The sequence below is a fragment of the Saccopteryx bilineata genome, chromosome 5 (assembly GCF_036850765.1).
Source record: "Saccopteryx bilineata isolate mSacBil1 chromosome 5, mSacBil1_pri_phased_curated, whole genome shotgun sequence".
NCBI classification, from domain to species: Eukaryota; Metazoa; Chordata; class Mammalia; order Chiroptera; family Emballonuridae; genus Saccopteryx; species Saccopteryx bilineata.
In genome coordinates this window covers 230,049,502-230,076,321 of record NC_089494.1, presented here as the reverse complement: position 1 = coordinate 230,076,321, position 26,820 = coordinate 230,049,502, and the positions used below count along the sequence as shown (strand labels likewise).

Here is a 26,820-nt window from a genome sequence, read left to right as displayed (position 1 = left end):
GACGAAACACTATACATGTAACTAAGCAGAAGTGCAAATGCTGGTTACCAAACTACTTAAAAATGAGCTACACCTAGCTCACAAGAGATGCCAGGGATCAACCACAGTGAGCCCCAGTAATGTCTACCCACGGTGTGCGGCCAGGTCTGGTCCCAGCTCCTCTTAGCCCTACTTACATCAGGGTCTTAAGAGCCCAGCTAAACCAAGAGAGCACAAGAAGCAAATCCGGCCTGTAAGCACAACTCCCAGGAGAAATTTCTTTCCCATATTTACTAAAAAACCTTTAGGATGGATATATATTAAAGTGATTTTACATTTGATTAACTCATTTATCTATTTTACACATTTTAAATTACTTTTATTTGCAGATTAATAGACATTGTCAAAAACAAAGGTGAACTATAAATGCTTACGTAATTCAGATATTTTTACATTGGCTACGTCCAAAAAACAGACTATTAACTTTCATATCTTACATGTGCTGTTTGTCATATTATATGCTCTATTCCACTTTATACTACAAAGTAAACTCCCTGTCCAAACTTGTAATGTGCAAAATACAATTTTTCTTTTAGATTTCCGAAATGTTTTCAACACTACAATGTGCAGGGCTGGAAATATAAGGGGCATCTTTGACAATTCAGTCTCACCCATGTGAAATCACCCCCTGCCTCAACTATTACCGCACAATTATTACATGTTGAAATGCAGGCTTGAGGGCTTCGAAGAAAGCCTTTGAAAGGGGAAGTAAAAAAGGACCAAAAGAGGTGAATGACAGGCATACTGCACTTGCAGCTAAAGGCCCGTATTTAACCCACTTTGCTAACATGACTTCTGTCTTGGATGGCTCACAAAGGTACAAGGAACAGAAGTGACAGGTATCGGAGATGAAAGCCTCAGGCAACTTAACAGGTGTAACTCAATTACAGGAGTTCAGTTGACGTGCACCAGAATTTTAGATATAACATCTTAAATAAGGAAACTGAAACATGAAGGCAAAATAAGGAAAAAAGAACAAGAAATACAGACTTTGCAGAAACAGAAGTGCTTACCTGCTTTAGAACTTCAACTAAAACTAAACAAAAAATGAAATCTACTGCTAAGTCTCTCCTTTCAAGAAGATAATCTCTCTCACGTTGCTGTTCATCCCTGAAACAAGAATCCCAAATTAGGACTGTGCTTAGGATATAAATTTTAAGATAGGTATTGGTTATACAGTACTTCCAATTATTCACTGAGTTCCCAATATGTACAGTGCCTTACAGCAAGTGTACAAATGTTCTTAATAACCCATTGTATATATTACATGTTCTCATGTTCCGTCTCTCTTGTACATTAGAAATTTATACCCACATTTCATTATTTTCTCTGTCAGAAACCAAATCAAATCCAAAAATATAAGAGAAAAAAATATTTCAAATTTCATTTAGAAAATATAACACTGTTCCATATTTGATTAGCATTATCTTTATATTAAGAACTGAAACAAAAATATAACTTTTCTGATGAAAATATAGCACCAGGTAACTTTCTCAGAATTTAACATGAAAATTCACAACTGTCGCGCTGGCCGGTTGGCTCAGTGGTAGAGCGTCAGCCTGGCGTGCAGAAGTCCCGGGTTCGATTCCCGGCCAGGGCACACAGGAGAAGCACCATCTGCTTCTCCACCCCCCCCCTCCTTCCTCTCTGTCTCTCTCTTCCCCTCCCGCAGCGGAGGCTCCATTGGAGCAAAGATGGCCCAGGAGCTGGGGATGGCTCCTTGGCCTCTGCCCCAGGCGCTAGAGTGGCTCTGGTTGCAACAGAGCCACGCCCCGGAGGGGCAGAGCATCGCCCCCTGGTGGATCCCGGTCAGGCGCATGCGGGAGTCTGTCTGACTGTCTCTCCCCGTTTCCAGCTTTGGAAAAATACAAAAAAAAAAAAAAAAAGAAAAAAAAAAAGAAAACTCACAACTGGCATCTACTGAAGTCCATTTCTAAACCTGGGACTATCATCTGAACACGAACAGATGCTTCACTAAAAGCCATGATCTCCCTCAGATATTTGAAAAAGTTCTAGGATTTGAGCATCGAAAAGGATCTCATGGTAAATAGTACAGGGTTCTGACAGTCTTCTTGTATCACCACCACCGCTTCCCTTCACAAACCACAGGAATAATATTTTTTAAATTTTTTTCTATGACTATTAAAGCTTCTCACAACTACTGAAATTCGGCTTTGCACAACCTGTACGGCTGCTCCTACTTTACCTGATACCCTCTCCCGATTTACAGTTTAAGTTTGGACTATCCTCTCCTTTTACTACCACTTTATGACAAAAGAAATCGATGTCTTTACTAGAAACCAAACAATTACAATCTTCAGATGATACCACCATTACCCCCTTTATTGGAAGTGTTTCGATCCCAGGCACAACAGTGAAAAATGAGCCACTTACCCCTTAGATTTTGTGCTAGATCGAGGCCTATACTCATAAGATTCATCTTCAGTCCCATTCTGACGTCTGTACCAGTCAAACAAGGTGCGAAGTAAGGAAGGGAGACAGTGCTCTGCTACTGAGCTCATAGAGCTTATCAACTGAAAATACAGGATATTACCAGAAGATAAAATACCACATCAAAGTACCACGCTACCAACTACATAAGCAATCGCTTAAAAATAATTAACATTCCTAGAATAAGCAGATTAACTGAAAGCAATAAATGTATTTTAACAGTAAAAAGGGCTAGAGGGGCCCTAGCCAGGTGGCACAATGGAATGAACAGAGTCATGGCATGGGGAGGCTGCAAGCTCAATCCCGGATCAGGACACATCTGAGAAGCAACCTGTGAGTGCACAACCAAATGGAACAGCTAAGTAGAACAACAAATCAGTGGGGGGAAAAAACTTTTTTAAGGGCTAGGGACACAGCCAAGTGGTAAATTGGGCGAAGTTCCCCTACTATTAAACTATTACACTTCACCCAAATCCATTCAGGTTAACTCAAAGGCTTTCTGCCTTCTCCCAACCTCCACACGCTACTCACATATATAGAAACATCAATAATATTTTTTTTTAAATTCATTTTAGAGGAGAGAGAAAGGGAGGGAGAGAGAGACAGAGAGGGAGAAAGAGAGGAGAGAGAGACAGAGAGGAGAAGGTGGGGAGGAGCTGGAAGCATCCACTCCCATATGTGCCTTGACCAGGCAAGCCCAGGGTTTCGAACCGGCAACCTCAGCATTTCCAGGTCGACGCTTTATCCACTGTGCCACCACAGGTCAGAATAACATTCTTGATTAAACACAAGGATACTTCTGGGAAAACTGATGCATAACATGAAAAAACAAAACCAGTCCTGGCCTGGAGCTCAGTGGATTAGGAACATCATCCTGATGCCAAGGTTACAGGTCTGGGTCCTGGTCAGGGCACATATCAGATTAACCAATGAATGCATAAGTAAGTGAAACAGCAAATAGAGCTTTCTCTCTCTTTCTCTCCCTTCCTCTCTCTCTCTAAAAAATAAAAAAAATAAAAATAAAAAAAATCAAATAAAAATTAAAAACAACAATAAAAAACTGATCAGTTCCTCCCTCTTCATGTGAAAAAAGGTTCTAAGATGTTGCCACTAGAATAAAGAGATGTAGAATAAAGAAAACTGTATTTTGTTAGAAGTATGGGAGAAGCTTCAATTTACTCTGTACTGCTATGATACAGAACAGAGAATTTAATTACATAATTAACATGATACTCACAAATAAACATATTAGAAATATGTTGTACACAAGCTTTCAAAGCTTAAAATATATAATAAATGGACAGCGTAAAAGATAATGTAGTAAGATTAACAATTGCTCCTCAATTTGAGGCATCCCTAAAACTCTCTGTATTGTAATAAGTATCCAATTCATGTCATGAGTGACCGCCACTTGCCTTAGTGGTGGTAAGAGGTACAGCAGCTACGGTCAACAGTCCCTAAAGTCACTTCATCTTGAAAGTTCTCCCCAAAAATTCTCTCCATAAGAAATTCTATATCTGATTCAACTCATTGCTCACAAAACTAATAATTTTAAATCAGCCTACAGCGTCACATTTACTTTTTAAAAACTTTTATTTATTGATGGATTATAAAGATAGAGAGAAATATCAACTTTTTGTTCCACTTATTTATGCATTCATTGGTTGATCCTTGTATGTACCCTGACCAGGAATCAAACCCACAACTTTGGTGTAGCAGTACAATGCTTTAATCAAATGAGTACCCAGCCAGGGCTTCATTCTGTTTTTCTTAAATAAAAAACAGAAATATCTAGGCCCTGGCAGGTTGGCTCAGTGGTAGAGAGTTGGCTCGGCATGTGGAAGTCCCAGGTTCGATTCCTGACCAGGGCACACAGGACAAGTGCTTATCTGCTTCTCTACCCTTTCCCTTCTCCTTTCTCTCTCTCTTCTCCTCCCACAGCCAACGCTCCATTGGAGCAAAGTAGGCCCGGGCACTGAGGACAGCTCCATGGCCTCTGCCTCAGGCACTTAGAATGCCTCTGGTTGCAATGGAGCAATGCCCCAGAAGGGCAGAGCATCGCCCCCTGGTGGGCATGCCTGGTGGATCCTGGTCAAGCACATGCAGGAGTCTGTCTCTCTGCCTCTCTGCTTCTCACTTCAGAAAAATACAAAAAAAAACCCAACCCCAAAACAAATAAACAAATAAAACAGTAATACTCAAGGTCTCATTCAGTTCTGTGACTATAGGCAGTATCAGTTAATGAAGATAAACTGATAACTCTACCAATTACAATTTTAATTTTCCTAATATTTTATGTTCTCCATATAACTTGACTGTACTATATCTAGAAAAATAGAAAAAAACATAACAGTTTATTTGATTGTATAGGCTGTTCTTCTCTTTTTCATTCCTTTTAATCATGGTTCTATTTACAAATTACTAGAATTTCACAGGTAAATAATTTCTAATACAGAAAATTAAAAGTAAAACATTCTAATTTTAATTAACTGCTTTTTTCGTTTATATTTTATTAACAATCAACCATAAGAATCACTGAAAAGGGCCCTGGCCGGTTGGCTTAGCAGTAGAGCGTCAGCCTGGCGTGCGGGGGACCCGGGTTCGATTCCCGGCCAGGGCACATAGGAGAAGCGCCCATTTGCTTCTCCACCCCCCACCCCCTCCTCCCTCTGTCTCTCTCTTCCCCTCCCACAGCCAAGGCTCCATTGGAGCAAAGATGGCCCGGGCGCTGGGGATGGCTCCTTGGCCTCTGCCCCAGGTGCTAGAGTGGCTCTGGTCGTGGCAGAGCGACACCCGGAGGGGCAGAGCATTGCCCCCTGGTGGGCAGAGCGTCGCCCCTGGTGGGCGTGCCGGGTGGATCCCGGTCGGGCGCATGCGGGAGTCTGTCTGACTATCTCTCCCCGTTTCCAGCTTCAGAAAAATACAAAAAAAAAAAAAAAAAAAAAGAATCACTGAAAAGGAGGAAATGATTCATTAACAAAGAAGGGACAATAAAATACCATCTGCTACTGTAAATGTATATTTAAACAGTTTAAAAGCACACATAGCTATTTATTGTGAAAAACATCAAGCTATGATGCATGATCATTTATAGTTTTATTAATCACTTTACATAAGAAAATAGATGGAAATTTTTCTTAAAATCTTGTTTAATAGAATTTCAAACTCTGATTATATATTCATTTATTCATCATTAGTGAAGTAATCTAAATAATTTAATAATAATATATTAATAGTTATTAATTACTAGCAGTAATACCTTTGTGATGACATTAAGACATGAAAAGCAGGCCCTCAGTGGTAGAGCGTCAGCTTGGCATGCAGGAGTCCCAGGTTCGAGTCCCAGAAGAAGCGCCCATCTGCTTCTCCACCCCTCCCCCTCTCCTTCCTCTCTGTCTCTCTCTTTCCCTACCGCAGCCAAGGCTCCATTGGAGCAAAGTTGGCCTGGGCGCTGAGGATGGCTCTATGGCCTCTGCCTCAGGCGCTGGAATGGCTCTGGTTGCAGCAGAGCATCGCCCCAGATAGGCAGAGCATCATTGCCCCCTGGTGGGCATGCCGGGTGGATCCCAGTAGGGCGCATGCGGGATTCTGTCTGACTGCCTCCCCATTTCCAACTTCAGAAAAATACAAAAAAAAAAAAAAAGACATGAAAAGCATTATATTAGGTGATCTGATTATTACTATAAATAGAGGATTAGCTTCCTATATTTACGGCTTTTTCTTAGACAAGTGGCTATTTACTAAGTGTATGTATGCATCCAGAATTACCCAGAGGGATGCTGTAAAATACAGGTGCCAGAGCACTACTCGGACCCAGCAGAACCAGAGTGAGATCCAGAAACAGTGCTTTGTTATGTCTCCACCACGTGATTTTAACCAGTCATCTGTATCTATCTAATCTACTAGACTAAAAACACTAATATCAATTTCCTAGATACATGATTATAAGAAAAATAGCTCAGGAATACTAGATGGCAATAGAAAGCTAACCTGGGTTATTGGTTTTTGCAAACAATCAGCATATAATAAAACAATTCTTGAGCAAACATAATTATAGCAAAAATAACATTTGATCAAACATTTCATTTCAGCAAGAGGAAAGAATTAACATTAGAGAAATACCACACTAACTTTTAGATATTGGCATTCTATATAAAGAGGGTTTGGGGGTGGTCATTGTATATCTTTTTTTCAAATTTCTTTTGCTTTCTGACAGAGAGAGGGTCCACGGGGCCTTTGCACAAGCACAGCTAGAATTACAAGGAGCAAGGATGGGATGCTGTTAAGGCCGCTTGGAGTAGTCCTCAACTGCTGGGGGTAGGAACTGCAGTTAAGTGCTCTAGGCCCCAATCAATCAAGTGCACAGCTCATAGCTCACTCTACTTCTTTTGTTAAAAAACAAACGGCTAATTTTAGGCTGAATCTAGCTAGATATATAGGATCAGTAAACAAAGGAATTTCTTTTTGTTTTTGTGACAGAGACACAGATAGAGACAGAGAGGGGGACAGATAGGGACAGACAGGAAGGGAGAGAGATGAGAAGCATCAATTCTTCATTGCAGCACCTTAGTTGTTCAGTAATTACTTTCTCATATGTGCCTTGACCCCGGGGTTGGAGGGGCTACAGCAAAGGGAGTGACCCCTTGCTCAAGCCAGTGACCTTGGGTTCAAGCCAGTGACCTTGGGCTCCAGCCAGCGATCATGGGGTCATGTCTATGATCCCATGCTCAAGCCAGAAACCCCACGCTCAAGCTGATGAGCCTGTGCTCAAGCCAGAAGAGCCTGTGCTCAAGCTGGCAACCTCAGGTTTTGAACCTGGGTCCTCTGCATTCCAGTCCAATGCTCTATCTACTGCACCACCATCTGATCAACGGAATTTCTTCTTAATACTAGCTAGATTTGGACCAGACTATTAGGACAAGCATTTTCCTTTCAGAAAAAAATATTCCCCTAAAATGGACATACCTGGTCAAACTGAAGATCTTCACCCCTCTGGAGAGATCTAGACAATGGCTTCTCCTACAATTAAAACAAATATGCATATACAAAGTATTAGAAATATTTCATATGATAAACAGTATAGAATTGTGAATTGGTTTTATGTTTTCATTTGTATTTAGATATTTCGTTAATTCAAACAAAATTTAATGTAATTAGTTTAACCTGAAATATCCATAGTGTGAATGATCTCTTTTGTCAGTCTTTTTACCTACCATATTTCTCCATGCATAAGATGCTCCCATGTATAAGACGCATCTTAATTTTGGGGCCCAAATTTTGAAAAAACAAAAAGTATTACATAAAGTTATTGAACTCAAGTTTTATTCATCATAAAATTCATACAACTCATCACTGTCAAAATTCCCATTCATTAGCTCAGTGGTAGTCAACCTGGTCCCTACCACCCACTAGTGGGCATTCCAGCTTTCATGGTGGGTGGTAGTGGAGCAACCAAAGTATAAATAAAAAGATAGATTTAACTATAGTAAGTTGTTTTATAAAGATTTATTCTGCCAAACTTAGTGAAAATCCGACATAAAGTACTTGGTAAGTAATTATTATTATATGCTTTAACTTGTTGTAACTCTGCTTTATAAATTTTATAAAGTAAAGTTACTTCCCTACTTTATAAATCACCATTCCTGTGGAACTGGGTGGTTAGAAAATTTTACTACTAACAGAGATACAAAAGTGGGCGGTAGGTATAAAAAGGTTGACTACCCCTGCCTTGTCCTCATCTGTGTCTGATGACAAATCACTGTCTTCATATATTGCCTCGTCCTCAGTTCCATCTATGGCAGGGGTCTCAAACTCAACTCAGCATGTGGGCCGCAGAGCAAGATCACAGCCGTTCGGCGGGCCACACTAGGTCTACAAAAGGCAACTGTTACGCAACACTTTTCAGTGTCACAAAACGACCAGAAACTGTAGTTCGCATCACAACTGCTGTTAACTAAGCTAATATCTAGCTAGGATGCTAGAGAAATGAAAAATACAAGTAGGCCCCTAGGCTTACTTAATTTTATCCAAAATATTTTGAACTTCGTGGATTAGTCTGCGGGCTGCACAAAATTGTTCGGCGGGCTGCGAGTTTGAGACCCCTGATCTATGGCATTTGAAATGCCACAACCACTGTATAAGACACACCCAGTTTTTAGACCCCAAATGGGGGAGGGTACATCCTATACATGGGGAAATATGGTACTTACTGCTGGCCCCTCCACAATTCCTTAACTTACTGAATATAAGAGATGTTTGAATTAAGTTCAAATATATGGTAACTGGCTCTTTTGTTCAGATTTTTAGGTTGAACTTCTAAATTTTCTACATTATGCTTTTTCATTGAACTTTTTATATAAAATTGTACCATAATGAAAAACGCCATTCTTTCATGAACCTAGAATTATGTATATTTTGAAGTTTGTCTATCCAATAGTGTCTCAATTTCTTTGTGTTTTTTTTTTGTTTGTTTGTTTGTTTGCATTTTTCCGAAGCTGGAAACAGGGAGGTAGTCAGACAGACTCCCGCATGCGCCCGACCGGGATCCACCCAGCATGCCCACCAGGGGGCGATGCTCTGCCCCTCTGGGGCACCACTCTGTTGCATCCAGAGCCATTCTAGGGCCTGTGGCAGAGGCCACAGAGCCATCCTCAGCGCCCGGGCCATCTTTGCTCCAATGAAGCCTCGGCTGCCAGAGGGGAAGAGAGAGACAGAGAGGGAGGAGAGGGGGAGGGGTGGAGAAGCAGATGGGTGCTTCTCCTGTGTGCCCTGGCCAGGAATCGAACCCAGGACTCCTGCATGCCAGGCCGACGCTCTACCACTGAGCAAACAGGACAGGGCCTAATTTCTTTGTTTTACTTATGATTAATCTTCATGAAAATAAACTCACAAATGTATTTACCAGTGAAATGTAAAAATTCTTCATCTAACTATCAGAAAATTGTATTTCTAATTTAAATGGGGTCAGGAAAACACCTGAATTCCACATTTTACCTTCTTAATAGGGAGGAGTTTTTTTAGCATGTCCTTGGCACTTGAGCCCTCATAGACTAAGCATACTTTGGTAATTATCTTGCAAAACCAATCTACAAACCATTCACATGCAACATGATGATGCTGTACAATATATGCAGTTGATTAGCTCTAAAATTTAAGTAAAACAGGAAGTCTCATAGACCACTTTCTAAATGTTTGAAGCTAAAAATAAGAAGACTGGGTAAACAACTGTTTAAGATAGATTTAGCCCCTCCCACTCCCTCCTCTCACCCAATCTGCTTATCTGGCTGCCCAGCCTTCCACATAACCTAGGGAAACTGCCCTTCTTAGCAAAGGGCAAAGAGGAGAAATGCCAATGGGGGATTGCTTTAACTACAGTTAAAGATGAAGTATCACACTAAAGACAGGGAGATTAAGCCAACATTTGCATACCAAATAGCTAAACCCCCAGTTACCTTCAGATTCCAGCAAGCTAGCAGCTGAGCCTAAACCCTCCCTGGGAACTGCAGGAATATCCCCTGGAAACTCTGAGCAGCCCCCAGAGGAAGATGCGACATTGATGGTGTGGACGATTCCCCCAGAAGGCCACAGTCAGAAAGGTCCCTCCACGTATACTAGGCTTCCCATCCACTACTGAGAGCCTCAATTATAAAACGTTCTGCTAAACGTGAGGAGAAAGCAAAACTAACAGAAAAATGTAGTTTGGAGGAGAAGATGAACATAAGATCACACACAGAGAAAAACTCTTTTTAAAATACAAATATATTTAAAATTCTCAAAAATTAGTGAAAATTGCAGTTGTAAAACTGCTGGGCCTGGTGCACTCTCCCTCCAGGAGCAGGACCTGCCTTTCCCTCCTTTCCCCTCCTCCCCCACAGGCATGCATCTCCGAACCCCGAAACTGGCAGGCAGGGGAGCAGGGCAGTGGCAGCTTGTGCAGGGCCAGCCCCCCCTTGTGTCCAAGGCCCCCTTTGCTCTGACTCCCAGTGAGCCCAAGCAGCCCACGGGGCCCTCCTGTGGCTTCTCCTACCTTAAGCCCTTCCTCGTTTCACTGTCCACAGCTTTAATAAACTACTCTTAAAAAAAAAAAAAAAAAAAAAAAAAGAAAGAAAGGAAGGAAGAAAACAAGAAAAAAATGCTGGGCCTAAATCAAATCTATAAAGTCAAACTCAGCAGGTGACTGTTGAAAGCCCCCTTTCCCATCTTCTTTTCTCATCTCTGGCAATCTAAGAGATTAACAGGTACACTTGGACTGGCCTGGATCATCACCCAGGACTGATCCACCTCCTTTAGGAAGGAAGAAGCCTAAGGTATTGGACTGCACAGTCTGCAAGCTGCTGTTTCAATCAATGATTGCCCTTCCTTCCTGAATCTTTCTTCTAAAATGAAAATTAAACTGGGGCCAAAAGGCAAGCTCAGCTAATCCTCCTATCTTTTGGCTTCCTTCACCTCCTTTTACTATGGTTTCTAATATGAGGATAAAAAGTCCAGTTCTCTTATTTTAGTGGTGTATTAAATTCTTTTAGCAAAAGCTATTCAACATTTGTGCTGACTTCGTTTGTAACCTCCATGGATACTACTTTCTTTAAAGTGACTCTGCGAGAAGCTTATTTTGAAAATTCAGGAGATTCTTCTTGGACGGTTGTTTGTTACCTCAAAAAGTACAGAATAAATTTCAAAACAAATAAAATCACAATAAATGCATTTGGAAATATAATAAAAATAGTTACAATATTATATTAAATGTATTTTCATTATCTGATCTTATATAGACACATTGTGTACCCAGACCTGGACAAACATGAAACAAAGCTGGCAGAGGTACGATAAAAAGACGTCTGCTGGTATATAGGAGCGTCGGGAGGAAAATCTGTACAATCCACGGGGACTTCCTCAGCCGGTGTTTGTCCGTGGCTGCCAGAGACCTCAACTTGGAGGTTTTTCCTGGTGTTAGAACAAATCACCTGGTTGTGAAACTGTGCACCTGAAACCTGTATAGTTTTGGTAACCAGCGTCATCCCAATTATCTCAATTAAAAAGGGTGGGGTGGGGAGAGAGTAAGCTAGGATGCTTCTCCCAAAGTTTGATGATAGATGGGGTAGAAAACACCTATTTTCTGATGAAATCCTCACCACTATTCACCATAATTTTATAATCTCACCTTAGATTCCAAAGCAGATGTCCCTGGAGTTAACTATTAAATGAAGGAACAAATATAGCCAGCATCAGACTAGTATTCTGAAAGAACTATTAAAAATTCTGTTGACATTATGTTTTGTTAGAAAAACAAAGGGCACACATCACAGCAATGTTCTTAGGCCCAAGGCAACTTAAATACAAATCTTTTTTTATATATATATAAACACTCTTTTTACTTTTTTTAATTTTTATTGATTTATTCATTTCTTAGAGAGGAGAGAGAGTGACAGAGAGAGAGAGAAAGGGGGAGAGGAGCAGGAAGCATCAACTCCCATATGTGCCTTGACCAGACAAGTGCAGGGTTTTGAACCGGCGACCTCAGCGTTCCAGGTCAACGCTTTATCCACTGCGCCACCACAGGTCAGGCTAAATGCAAATCTTGATTAATTTCTTTCTGCTGAGCATCTACCATGGGCACTGCTATTGATACACAGAGGTGAGCGGCACCTGGCTGTTGGTATTACCGTATTTTTCACTCCATAAGATGCCCTTTTTCCTCAAAAAAGTGAAGGGGGAAATGCCCATGTGTCTTATGGAGTGAAAAATATGGTATTTTATTAAATATCTTAACACACCATTTGGTTCAGAATATTTTTTTTCTTATTTTCCTCCTTAAAACCTTAGGTGTGTCTTATGGTCAGGTATGTCTTATAAAGCAAAAAATATGGTAAGTAACTCACATCAGAAGAGATAAACATAAGCAATTAATATGACATCAGAATCTGAAAGTATGAACAAATTCTTATGGTAAGCTTGAGAATTATTATACAGTATTAAAGGAAATATATGGGAGGGAATATATGGGAATATCTGGGAAGTTCAAAGGATGAGTAATCTTTAAAAAACAAAGCATACATCAGGATAAGAGAATCATGAGACATTCCACAGACTGTAACAAGACCGGGAAGAGGCTGAAATGATCCAACAATAACTTGAACTTATTCCATAGCAATGAAATGTGTGCAAGATTTTTAAAGCAGAAAGGTGATAATATTTGTGTATAAGATGAAGAAAAGTATGGTAAAACAAAGAAAATGGAAAGGCAATGGGACAACTTTAACCAGCTAAAAGGCTCTTGCCAATGGTCTAATATGACAGAACCCGACAGGACAGTGACAATGGCATTGGAAGAAAAAAGACCATTTTAGAGATTCAGTAATATTAGGTAATTTCACTGACAAATTCTTTTATTATTTTTGCTCTCAAGATTGTCACATTTTAAAATTAAAATTACTTTAAGTATAATGTATAGTCTTTGAGAGCTGAGTGGGTCATACAACGTGGTGCTATTTATAAAATATTATATAAAATAGGTGAAGTGTTTAAAAATGTGCTGTGTAAATTAAAAATTACAGAAGCCAGGTGATGAATTTGGCTACTCTCATATCATCAACTTTCAGAATATTCTAGAATTTTCTTTTATTTTCTCTTATGTTTTATCTATCTCAACAACTCCCATTGGTAAAATCTATTCTTGTTCTTTTGTGACCTGCAGCAACTTAACAATGCGAATTCAGGGCTTCTGGTCAAGATGGCGGCATAAGTAAATGCCTCCTCTCACGACCACATCACAGTAACAAGTACAGAACCACCACCATTCAGAACTCCCTGAAATCAAGCTGAACAGAGGTCCGATCATTAAGGATATATAGAAGAAACCACGTAGAGACTGGCAGGAAGAGCAGAGGCAGAACAGGCTGGTCCCACACCACATGTGGTGGTTAAAAATCAAGAAGGATATTTCAGCTGCAGAGGTTCCCTTCCCCCTGAGGAGCAAGGGGTCTCAGCCCCACAGCAGGTTCCCAGCCCATGAAAGACTAACGGCTGCTGGAGTCCTTGGCCCTCCTTTTAAAGGGCTACGCACAGACTTGCTGACAGACCCACTTACTCTGAGCTCTAGTGCTGGAGCAGCAGCTCGAAAGGTATCACGAACATACAGTAAGGAACTGGCTTCCAGATGAGGCCTGCTAGGGCAGCTTTCTCCCAGACAGAAGTGTGGTAGAAGCCCTTGTTCCTTTGCTGAGCCCTCCCCTATAGGAGCATGCCATGTCTGAGTCTCCATCAACCTGGCTAATAAAGTGCATCCAACGGTGGGGATTCCCTTAGACCCGGTCCCATCCAACTTGTGGGCTCGCCCCAGCCCGGTCCAGTGGCTTTTCTGTACAAGCAGTCTGTCTTGGCTCATGCTGTGGGCTTTCCTAAAATCTCTCAAAGATTCACAAACCCCAAACAAGCAGCATCTGGCCTCAGCATGCCCCATACCTTTTGCTAAGTGGCCCCATGTCAAGCACTAGCTGCGGCCAGCCTCAGTTTGCAGCTTGGCATCTCCAGATACCTCCAAGCCCAGTATAAGTAGCAGCCACCTGCATATCATTTTGTAGCTCATGATGGGTGGTCCCAGGCAAGCCACAGGCAGTAGCTGACCTTCGCATGTACCTCCTGGGAGGGAGCAGAGCCAGGGCACCCAGTGGACAGCTTCAGACCACACTGGAACATAACCCAACCACCTCCATGAGTGACACACTCAAGGGGTAAACTCATGGGGCACCAGAGCCCCACTGAAGGAAGTCCCAATTCACACACAGCAGATCCTCCACTTGGTCATGGCCAGTCCTCACAGCTGATCGGCCTGGGAGTAAATCCCTCCCATTGATGTGCCAACAATAAACAAGGCTGAAATACAACAGGAAGGTACAGACAGCCCACACAGGGGTGGGGGATACACCTGAAGTACCTGGCTTAGGTGACCAGGGACATCTACTATGTAAGGCCACTACCAAGACTCAGAGACATAGCAGCTCTACCCAATACATAGAAATAAACACAGGAAGGCAGCCAAAGTGAGAATAAAGAAACATGTCCCAAATGAAAGAACAGAAAAAGAACTAAACAAAATGGAGATAAGCAAATCTATAAGACGCAGACTTCAAACACTGGTTATAAGGAAACTCAATGAACTTAGGAAAAGAGTAGGTGAACTCAGTGAGAGTTTTAACAAAGAGATAGGAAACATAAAAATGGAGATAGAAAACATAATGAAGAACCAGTTAGAAAAGAAGAATACAATAACTAGAATGAATACATTAGAGAAAAGCAACAGTAGAGTAAATTAAGCATAGTACCGAATCAGAGATTTGGAAGATAAGGTAAACAGAAAACAAGCATTCAGAACAACAAAAAGAAAAAAGAATCCAAAAATGTAGGATAATTTAAGGGATCTCTGGGACAACATCAAGGGTACCAACATTCACATCATGGGTGTACTGAAAGGAGAAGAGAGAGAGCGAGCAAGAAATTGAAAATCTATTTAAAAAAATAATGACTTCCCTAACCCAGTAAAGGAAATAGACATACAAGCCCAAGAAGTACAGAGTCTCAAACAAGATGAACCCAAAGAAGCCCACACAGACACATCCCAATTAAAATGCAAAAGGTTCAAGACAAAGAGAATCTTTTTTATTTGAGAGAATCTTAAAAGCCACAAGAGAAAAGTAGTTAGTTACCTATAAGGGTGTTCTCAAGACTGTCAGCTGATTTCTCAATTGAGAGTTTTCAGGGCAGAAGAGATTAGAATATTCGAAGTGATGAAAAACAAGGACCTACAACCAAGATTACTTTACCTAGCAAAGTTATCATTGAGAACTGAAGGACAGATAAAGAGCTTCCCAGACAAGAAAAAGTGAAGAAGTCTATCATCATCAAACCACTATAATAAAAAATGTTAAAGGGTCTTCTTTAAGAAGAATAAGAATATCGGCTTAACTCTCTCTCTCTCTCTCTCTCTCTCTCTCTCTCTCTCTCTCTCTCTCGAGCAGTCTGAGCATTTGCCTGCTTCCCCAGGTGCGTTCTCTCTGCGTTCCTTTTTCCTAAGCTCCAAAGCCCTTCTTTTGCCTCTGTAACTTGTTTTCTGAGCCCACACATCCCAGCTGGCTTACTTCTTGTACCTCTGTGACTTTCTAAATAAACTTTTGTATGTATTTGAAAAAAAAAAGTAGGATAAGAAAAGAAAATAGGTAAAAAATATGAATAATAAAATGGTAATAAATACAAATTTATCAGTAACTTCTTTAAATGCAAACGGATTAAATGATCCAATGAAAGACATAGGGTGGCTGAATGGATAGCAAAACAAGACCCTTACACATGCTGTCTGTAAGAGGCTCACTTCAGATTAAAAGACACACATGGACTGAAAGTAAAGGGATTAAAAATGTTATTTCATGAAAATGGTGGGGGGAGCTGACATAGCAATATTTATATCAGACAAAATAGACATTAAAACAAAGGTTGTATCAAGAAACAAAGAAGGACCATCAATTCCACTACTGGATATTTATCCAAAGACACCCAAAACACTCCATTGAAAAGACATACGCATACATTTGTTGATCGCAGCATTATTTACAATACAAGATTAGGAAGCAATCTAAGTGTCCAGCAATAAGTGAATGGATAAAGAAGTGGTTACATATATACAATGGAATATGATTTAGCCATAAAAAAATTTTAAAAAAAAAGTAATCTTGCCATTTGCAACAACATGGATGGACCCAGAGGGCATTGTGCTGAGTGAAGTAAGTCAGACAGAGAAAAACAAATGCCGTATGATTTCACTTATATACGGAATCTAAAAAACAAAGTGAATAAACAAGCAGAACAGAAACAGACTCAGATACAGAGAACATTTTGATGGTTGCCAGATGGGAGGGTGGTTGGGGGGGTGGTTGAAAAGATAAAGGGACTAAGAAGTGCAAATTGGTAATTACAGAATAGTCATGTGGATGCAAAGTACAGAATAGGGAAAATAGTTAGTAATTGTGTAACAACCACGTATGGCATCAGATGGGTACTAGATTTATCAGGGTGATCGCTCCCTAATTGATATAAAGGCCTAATCACTAGGTTGTATGTCAACATAAGCTTTCTGGACACCCCTTACCTGCAACTTTGCTTTCTGCACTCTCAGTTACCTGTGGTCAAAAGTAGTCCAAAATGCCCTGGCCAGTTGGCTCAGCGGTAGAGCGTCGGCCTAGTGTGTGGAGGACCCGGGTTCGATTCCCGGCCAGGGCACACAGGAGAAGCGCCCATTTGCTTCTCCACCCCTCTGCCGCGCCTTCCTCTCTGTCTCTCTCTTCCCCTCCCACAGCCAAGGCTCCATTGGAGCAAAGATGGCCCGGGTGCTGGGGATGGCTCTGTGGCCTCTGCCTCAGGTGCTAGAGTGGCTCTGGTCGCAACATGGCGACGCCCAGGATGGGCAGAGCATCGTCCCCTGGTGGGCAGAGCTTCGCCCCATGGTGGGCGTGCCAGGTGGATCCCGGTCGGGTGCATGCGGGAGTCTGCCTGACTGTCTCTCCCTGTTTCCAGCTTCAGAAAAATGCAAAAAAAAAAAAAAAAAAAAGTAGTCCAAAATATTAAATGGAAAATTCCAGAAATAAACAATTCATAAGAAATTGTGTGCGTTCTGAGTAGTGGGATGAAACTGTGTGCTGCCCTGCTCTGTGCCATCATGGATGTGACTCAGCTCACTGTCCAGCACATTCACGTTGTATATAGCACCTGCCCATTATTCACTTAGTAGTTGTCCAGGTTTTCAGATCAACTGTCATAGTACCACAGTGCTTGTGTTCAAGTAACCCTTATTTTACTTAATAGTGGCCCCAAAGTGCAAGAGTAGTGAGGCTGGCAATTAGACTACGCTAAAGAGAAGCCATAAAGTGCTTCTTTTATGTGAAAAGGTATATATTTATATATGAAAAAGATGGTATATATAGGGTTCAGTACTATCCCTAGTTTCCTGCATTTAATAGGAGTGGGAGGTCTTAGAACTTGTCCCCCCATGGATAAAGGAAAACTACTGTATTAACCTAGCCCTTAAAATTTTTAAGACTATTTTTATTTTAGAGCAGTGTTAGGTTCACAGCAAAATTGAGCGGAAGGTAGACCATTCCTGTTCTCTCTCCGCCACCCACGGATAGCATCCTCTGTTATCAATATTCCACACCCGGGTGGCGCATTCGTTACCACTGATGAACCTACAGTGGCCTCCCAATTCTCCAAAGTCCACAGATTACATTATAGTTCACTTCATTCTTGGTGTTGTATATGCTATGGGTTTGGACAACTGGATAACGACATGTGTCCACCATTATAATATCAGACAGAGTATTTTATCACTGTCCTAAGAAACCTTATTGTTCTGCATATTCATCCCTCCACCCACACCTAGCCCCTGGCAACCACTGCTCGTTTTACTGCCTTGATAGTTCCGTCTTTTCTAGAATGTCATATAATTGGAATTATACAACATGTAGCCTTTTCAGGCTGCTTTCCTTTCATATTTTTTTCAAGTATAGTATTTTCTTTCAAAATTTGTATTATATTGCTTAACACAAAAAGTCAAGAAAATAGTTCAGGTTTATAGATCAGCTCTACTCACCAAGGGTTCAGCCATTACAACTTCAATTTTCTTTTCAGCTTGAACAGCAAATTCTGCAAAGAGGCTCTTGATGACATATTCACCAGGCTTGACATCTGGGTCAACTGTAATGTTTGACATGATGATATTCTTTTTCCCCAAAGTAGAATGAGAGTTGGAAGAAGTGCAGTACTTATTCACTTTGCTAACTGGTGCCGAAGCTAAAAAGAAAAGAAACAAAAGAATTCTGCTTTAATAATCAACTTAATTAGACCTAACATATGCACGCTATTTAATAAGTATGCTTCCCCTAAACTGCATCCAGATCTCCCTATCTGTATTACTGTACTCTATTTTTCTCTACTACACTTACTGCCTTCTAACAGTGCCCAATGTAACTATAATTTAGTCACATGTTTATTATGTGCTATTTTTTATCCTACTAATGTGAATTCCATAGAACAGGAGTCTCATCTTTCTTGTTCATTGATGACTCATATACTAGGTATAGAATAAATAGGTACTAAATAAATGAATTCTAAACAAAGTTTAGAATCGCATTTTTTTCTTTATGCGATAAAGAAAAAAAACAGATGTCAGTAAATTAAACACGGCTGGGGTTAGGGGTTGAAACATAATACTTGGGAGAGCATGTCCAGCAAGGACTCATTTGAAGAAGCTACAACTGAACTCAGACCTAAATAACGAAAAAGAGGCATCAAGGCAAAGCACCAGGAACAGAAAGCACAGTGCTGAGCGTGAATGTCTGAGAAACAAAAAGAAGATCAATGTGGCTGGAAGTCAAGGGCTGAAGTCGGAGTAGAGGCAATACGAGATGAAGTCAGAATCATCAGCCAGTAATGCAAGTTTTAGAGCTTTGTAAGGAAATTATATAGATTTTACTCTAAAAGAAAGTGTAGTTCTGTGAGAAATATATATTAACGTGGAGGGGAATAGGATCTGGCCCCTCCTTAAAATCTCTCTGGATCCGCTACAGGGGTCCCCAAACTTTTTACACAGGGGGCCAGTTCACTGTCCCTCAGACCGTTGGAAGGCCACCACATACAGTGCTCTTCTCACTGACCACCAATGAAAGAGGTGCCCCTTCCGGAAGTGCGGCGGGGGCCGGATAAATGGCCTCAGGGGGCCGCATGTGGCCCGTGGGGCCGTAGTTTGGGGATGCCTGCTCTAGAAAATGGATGGGAAGAGGGCAAACACAGAACGAGGGAAGTGGCTGCAGAAATCCAGTGAGAGAGAGGATCATACCTTGGGCTAAGGGGATGGCAGTGGCATGGGAGAAGGAAAAGGATTTGAGATTTGTCATGTTAGTAGATTTGATATCAATGAGAGGGAAAGGAATTCAAGAGGACTCCATTTTTACATTTGAACCAAAATAAAGGATAGTGGTGCCATTTAGTCAGTGAGTGATGACACTGTGGCTGGCAAATAGTATGTTGTATCAGGTGTGGCCCAGAAAGAGCACACACACTGCGTGCTGTTTATATTGACCTGTTCTGTCCTCTCACTGGCTGACAGCCTACCTTGTATTTCTACGTGCAGTTTAATCTCTCCTCATTCTTCCAGCCTGCTGCAAAACACGGACCCTCACATTCTCTACCTACAGCCTATGTCATCCCTCTTGCCCTAGAATATTCAGAGAACGTGCAGCACCGCCTGATTTCTGGATAGTGCCCTATCACATGCTGTCCTATAAGTAATGCCCTCCTTGAAAAGAGAACCAGAACACAATTATTCAAACACTGTTATTCTATGTGTATGTGTCTATATGACCACAGGACAATAAACTTACTCTAAATACAAACACTCCAAACTCACTGGAATTATTAGTCCATCAACTAAAACAACCTACTCTACCAAGATAGACTTCCAAACACTTGGCTTCCTTTCATACCCTATTCATTATTTTTGTTTATTTCCTAATATTTGCACTGAATATTTTTCTCCAAGATTAAGATGAAAAATTAGTCATACACAATGGTTATATATTTAAAAAAATTAATAATCTAAAGAATATTACAAACTGTTAATATTGCACCTCAAATATCTTTGTATCACATCAAATAAAAACAATATATTGTATTGTAGAACTAAAATTATATAAGAACAATTCAAAACAAAAATTCACAGTCCTATGAACACGGCGCATGCTATTTATTTTAAACAATGACTTATTTGTTTACTCTGTTTCATGATCCAACATTGTGTATTATAAAGGAAAGAATAAATTAACAAATGTCACTGTGGAAAATAAGATCTTAACTTAAAAAATATTATTATATCATTAAGAATATTCTATGTTTTAAATCCACAGTATGCTGGATAAGTCTAGAGAATCATTTTAAAAGGGTACTCAGTTTCCAGAATTTTAACTTACATTTTAGAAATAAAAATGAAGATAAAACATATTCAAGACTGACTTATGGAATTAAATACATTGCTTCCCAGCCTTTTGGCTAAGATCAAGTGTGGAAGTAGATACAAAACACATCTTTTCTTTTAATTAAGACTTGCAAGCCTTTAATTAAGATTCATAAGACCAGGCGCAGAAGGGTCAGCCAGTCAGTTAGAGCCTCGTCCTGAAACAACAAGGTTGCGGTCAGGGCACCTAGGGGAAGCTACCGGATGAATGCACCGCTAAGTAGAACAATAAAGGAATGCTTCCCGCGCTCTCTCCCCCTTCCTCTCTCTGTCTCAAAAAAAATCATTAAGATCATAACAAAGTTACAAAGGCTTCTTTGGCTTTAACTTTACAATAAATGTTAACTAACCAAGAAGTCTTACAATAGACCTAGATACTTCAATTCTATACTTTGCTGAGGTATAAACTAATTTATAGTTGACATTTAGCCTTTCAAGTCTCTTCGAAATGAAAAAAACTTTCGTTAAAATTACCTCTCAAATAATTTGCATTTACTGACTTCTATTTTCAAAAAAGCACAAACATAAACTAAGCATAAACAAATATTCCTGTGTATCATAACTGCATATTTTAATAAATTTACCAAAAACCAAAAGTTTAAGAAAAACCTGTATTTATCTTCCAAATAAAGATCTATCTTCCAAAATCTACATTATCTTTCAAAATAAAAATATTTTGAAAAATAAAACTTTGAAAAAACCAAATTTAAAAAATTACTTTAAAAAAGTTCATCACTTTTACTGCCACCTACAAAGCTCTAATAAAATCCGAACTGATTTCATCTCCAAACTGAAAACTGGACAGAAGATGTGAATAAACAAGTTACAAAACATAAAATAGGACAATACCACAAAAATAATATTTAACCTCACCAATATTCTTAAAACAAAATTAGGTAACATTTTCATGTATCAAAATGTTTCCCCCAATTTTGTATTTCACTATAATGTTCAGCTTTGGTGAAGATGTGTGAATTTGTCTCTTGTTCTGGCTAATAGTCAAGAAAAAGGGCCTAGTTGGTGGTGGTGTAGTGGATAGAGCATTGACCTGAAACACTGAGGTTCCAGGTTCAAAATTCTGAGGTCACTGGCTCAGCCTGAGCCCCCACCCTAGTCAAGTCACATATGAGAAGTAATCAATGAACAACTAAAATTAAAGTGATACAACTATGAATTGATGCTTCTCATTTTTCTCTTTAAAAAATTGAAAAAACTAAGGATGATCACACTAAGTCAGGTTAGAAGGCTAGTTTCCATGTAACTAGATTAACAACGTCATTTGACTGCTTGAGTTAAATATTTTATGAAATTACATGCTAATATTTCTCTACATGCTGTTATAAAATTTGTTTAAATTTATGAGAAAATAAAGACAATTGTTACAGTACAACTGTTTTTGTTGTTTTTTTGTGGCAGAGACAGAGAGAGTCAGAGAGAGAAACAGACAGACAGAAAGGGAGAGAGATGAGAAGCATCAATTCTTCGTTGTGGTTCCTTAGTTGTTCATTGATTGATTTCTCATATGTGCCTTGACCGGGGGGCTATGGCAGACCGAGTGACCCCTTGCTCGAGCCAGCAACCTTGGGCTCAAGCTGGTGAGCCTTGCTCAAACCAGATGAGCCTGCGCTCAAGCTGGTGTCCTCGACGTCTGGAACCTGGGTCCTCACATCCCAGTCCGATGCTCTATCCACTGTGCCATGCCTGGTCAGGCAAGAGTACAACTCTTAAGAACAAAATTCAGGCACTGACTTACAAATTGTAAAATCCAAATGTCATATTAAACATTCCTAGAAAATAAATCTACTAAATTCTAACTAATAATAATAAAAATAAAGACTCGAGTAATTAAAATATGGGAATTAAAAGCTAGTATACCTATGCTTTCTCTTAGATAAAGTATAAAGTATATTATTTTTAGACAGCTAACTTTCTAGCACTGTACTTAGCATTTACTATAACAATTAGCATCTTTCTTCATGTCCATGAGACTCCTATATCCTTATACAATAAATTTAAAACCAGTCAAGAAAAACAGACACATGAGAAGAGACACATAAACGCTAAATTGGTTTCATTACTACAGTCACCATTCCCAGCCCTTTATTCTGTCTCCACTATATTCTAACACACAACACTAACCAGACCAGTTACAGCCCTCCAAATACCAGCAATTTTTAAAAGTTGGGATACTTAAGAGAAGGATGGGTAGGACAGGTAGATGTGATTTAGGGAGACCCCAAAGGAGTCTGTGAAAGCGGCCTGCTGCCCTCTTACCCCCTAAAGACTGGTCTTTAGGGATCAAAATCACTACATTATAGTCACAACTTTATATATGTACAGGCATATTAATGCATAGATTTATATACATATAACCCAGAAATCTAACAAAGTACCATATAATTGTTTACTATTTTAATAATTATTACTTATAATGGCTAACAAAAATCTTGACAATCACCTAAAAAAAATAAAAGGTATAAGGTAAATGGCCTAGGAATAGTAACAAATATAAAAATATCTCAATTTAAAATGCAAAAATAAAACTTCTTAATTTAAAATGCAAGCCTATTCCCAGCAAGTTATTTTGTGAATATCAACAAACGGATTCTAGAGTTTCTATGTAGAGGCAAATGACCCAGAATAGCTCACACTATATCTAAGAAGAACAACAACAAAGAGGGCCTACACTAGCTTCCTTGAGACTTACTTTAAAGTGACAATAATCAAGACAGTGTGGTATTGATGAAAGAATAAACAAACAGACCAGTGGAACAGAATAGAAAGCCCAGGAATAGACCCACACGAATAGTCAACTGAACTTTGACAAAGGAACAAAGACAATCAATAAAAAAGAGACTTTTGGTCCTGGCCAGTTGGCTCAGCGGTAGAGCGTCGGCCTGGCGTGCAGGAGTCCCAGGTTCGATTCCCAGCCAGGGCACACAGGAGAGGCGCCCATCTGCTTCTCCACCCCTCCCCCTCTCCTTCCTCTCTGTCTCTCTCTTCCCCTCCTGCAGGCGAGGCTCCACTGGAGCAAAGATGGCCCGGGTGCTGGGGATGGTTCTGTGGCCTCTGCCCCAGGCGCTAGAATGGCTCTGGATGCAACAGAGCGACGCCCCAGAGGGGCAGAACATTACCCCTGGTGGGCATGCCGGGTGGATCCCGGTCGGGCGCATGAGGGAGTCTGTCTGACTGCCTCCTCATTTCCAGCTTCGGAAAAATGAAAAAAAAAAAAAAAAGAGAGAGACTTTTAACAGATGGCGCTGGCATAACTGGACACCCACATGCAAATTGTTTTTTAAAAATCTAGACACAATCCTGACACTTTTCATAAAAATTAAATCAAAATGGATCATAGATATAAATATAAAACGCAAAATAAATCCTTAACGTAAAATGCAAAACCCACCAAATTCCCACAATATTCGATAGAAGAAAAATATGGGTGTTCTTAGATTTAGTGATGACTTTTTAAATACAACACCAAATAAAACACCCATAAGAGAAATGTTGGAAAGTTAAGCTTTATTAAAATTAAACTCAGCTCTGCTAAAGATACTATTAATAGAATAAAAGACAAGACACAGATGGGAAGAAAATCTTTGCAAAACACAATTTGGTATCCAAAATATTTAAAGAATCCTTAAAACTCAACAATAAGAAAATAAGCAACCCGCCTGACCAGGCAGTGGCGCAGTGGCAGAGGTCGCAAACTTGTGGCCCACGGGCTGCATGCGGCCCGTAGACTAATCCATGAACTACAGTTTCTGGTCCTTTTGTGACACTGAAAAGTGTTGCGTAACAGTTGCCTTTTGTAGACCTAGTGTGGCCTGCTGAATGGCTGTGATCTTGCTCTGCGGCCCACAAGCTGAGTTGAGTTTGAGACCCCTGGGATAGAGCGTCAACTGGGATGCGGAGGACCCAGGTTCAAGACCGCGAGGTCACCAGCTTGAGCACTGGCTCATCTGGTTTGAGCAAAGCTCACCAGCTTGCACCCAAGGTCGCTGGCTCGAGCAAGGGGTTACTCAGTCTGCTGAAGGCCCACGGTTAAGGCACATATGAGAAAGCAATCAATGAACAACTAAGGTGTTGAAACTAAAAACTGATGATTGATGCTTCTCATCTCTCTCCATTTCTGTCTGTCCCCATCTATCCCTCTCTCTGACTCTCTCTCTGTCCTTGAAAAAAAAAAAAAAAGCAACCCAATTTAAAAATGAGCAAAACAGAACCCTCATCAAAGAAGACATATAGATAGCAAATATCATATGAAAAGATGCTCCACATCATATGTCATCAGGAAAATGCAAATTTAAACAATAATGAGATACCACTATATACCTAATAGAATGGGCAAAATCCACTGATGACACCAAATGCTGGTGAGGATGTGCAACAACAGGCATCTTATTTGCAATTTTCTTACAAAACTAAAACTTCCAAAACTAAACATACTCATACCATACAACCCAGCAACTGAACTCCTTGGTATTTACCCAAAGTTTAAAGTTTGTCCATACAAAATACACAGGTGTTTGTAGTAGCTTTATTTATAAGTGCCAAACCATTAAAGCAGCCAAATGTGCTTTAGTAAGTAACTGGATATGTTGTGGTATATCTAAACAATGGAATTTATTCAGTGCTTTAAAAATTTTTTTTTTCAAGTCATGAAAAAACTTGAAGGAAACTTAAATGCTTCTTAGTGACTGAAAGAAGCCAGTCTGAAAAGGATACATACTGTATGATTCCAACAAGGACATCTGGAAAAGACAAAACTATAGAGACCAAAAAAGACCACTGGTTTTCAGGGGTTCGAGTGGGGTGGGGAGAGATGATGAATAAAAGAGCACAAGAGTTCTTTTAGGGCCAAGAAACTACTCTGTGTGACAATATAATTGTGGGTACATGTCTCTAGATATTCATCAAAACCCCACAGAATGTACAGCAGAAAGAATGAATGTAAAGTAAGCTATGGACTTTGGGTAATTATGATGTGTCAACATAGGTTCAACAATTGTGTTGACAAATGTACCACACTAATGTAAAATGTTAAAAATAGGGGACACAGGTAACATAAGAAAGGGGGTACTACTAAGGACTCTACTTTCTGCTCATATTTTCTGTAAACTTGAAACAGCTCTAAAAAACTAAAGTCTATTAATTTTTCAAACATGAAAATAAAAGAAAGAAAAGCCTATTTCATTCATGTCAGCCAGAACCAAACGTGCCCAGGAAGAGCCAAAATAAAGAACAGCTCCAGCTAAAGCTTAAAACAATAATATACTTGGATGAAGCTCGGGAAAAGGGAATAGTTTATAAGTCAATTAAAAATAAAATGTCAAAAAGACAAATCAGATTATATGGTATACAGATTGAAGGTAGAAACAAAGAAAGCAAAATCAGTACTAGGGAATAATAGCAAATTTCAACTTCTGGGGAGGCCAACTGGACTACTCTACCATTCAACTAACCATCCAGAGAAACACTGTGCATTTGAGAGACAGTATATCTGAAGAGGAAAAGAGAGACTATAATAATGTACGTGTTGTGGATGTTAAAGAGTACAGTATGAAAGCATCATTTGATGACTTTATTGCACAAACACAATTTGCTAAAAAGCGAAGTATACCTCAAGATTCCTTCATGAATGAAGAAACTCATACCAGACACTGTTCATTTCTGATGGAAATGAAACATTATTTAAAACTTTATTTAGATATTCTGCACATCATCTCATTTTTTCCTAACATGCTTATTCTTATTTTCAAGTGATATGCTGGTAAATGGCTTAAAAAGAAAGTCCTGATTTATAACATTTGCCAATTTCTACTGTGTATATACTTCCATCATGGCTGATTTCAAGCTACCAATGGTTTAACAACCAGCTGGTAAAATCTCCACTAAGAATGAGATCTAGAATACCATTTTGAGTTTTCATCCATTTATGATGAGGAAATTGGCTCCTAATTAGTCATTTGTCACATTAGGTCCTGAGTTTCTAAAACTTTTCAGATCAGTGGCTTTACTTTCTCCAGAATTACCAGATTTTTTTTTTTTTACAGAGACAGAGAGTCAGAGAGAGGGATAGATAGGGACAGACAGACAAGAAAGAAGAAAGATAAGGAGCATCAATCATCAGTTTTTCGTTGCAACACCTTAGCTGTTCATTAATTGCTTTCTCATATGTACCTTTACTGCGGGCCTTCAGCAGACCGAGTAACCCCTTGCTCGAGCCAGAGACCTTGGGTTCAAGCTGGTGAGCTTTGCTCAAACCCAGATGAGCCCGT

General features: G+C 39.9%; 1 protein-coding gene across 7 annotated transcripts in view; it reads right to left on the bottom strand.

Annotated features, from left to right (window-relative positions):
• The window catches only part of FRYL (FRY like transcription coactivator), a 292,372-nt gene that overhangs the window by 130,993 nt on the left and 134,559 nt on the right, over nucleotides 1–26,820 (bottom strand). For all 7 annotated transcript variants that reach the window (XR_010725621.1, XM_066232612.1, XM_066232613.1 and 4 more), the window contains 4 exons: nucleotides 18,122–18,321; nucleotides 7,456–7,509; nucleotides 2,434–2,573; nucleotides 1,053–1,149 (listed from right to left, as the gene is read on the bottom strand). Coding sequence is in view for 6 of the 7 variants with exons in the window: in XM_066232609.1 (XP_066088706.1) it covers nucleotides 1,053–1,149; nucleotides 2,434–2,573; nucleotides 7,456–7,509; nucleotides 18,122–18,321 (491 nt within the window). In the remaining variant the exon portion in view is untranslated. The remainder of the gene's footprint in view (nucleotides 1–1,052; nucleotides 1,150–2,433; nucleotides 2,574–7,455; nucleotides 7,510–18,121; nucleotides 18,322–26,820) is intronic.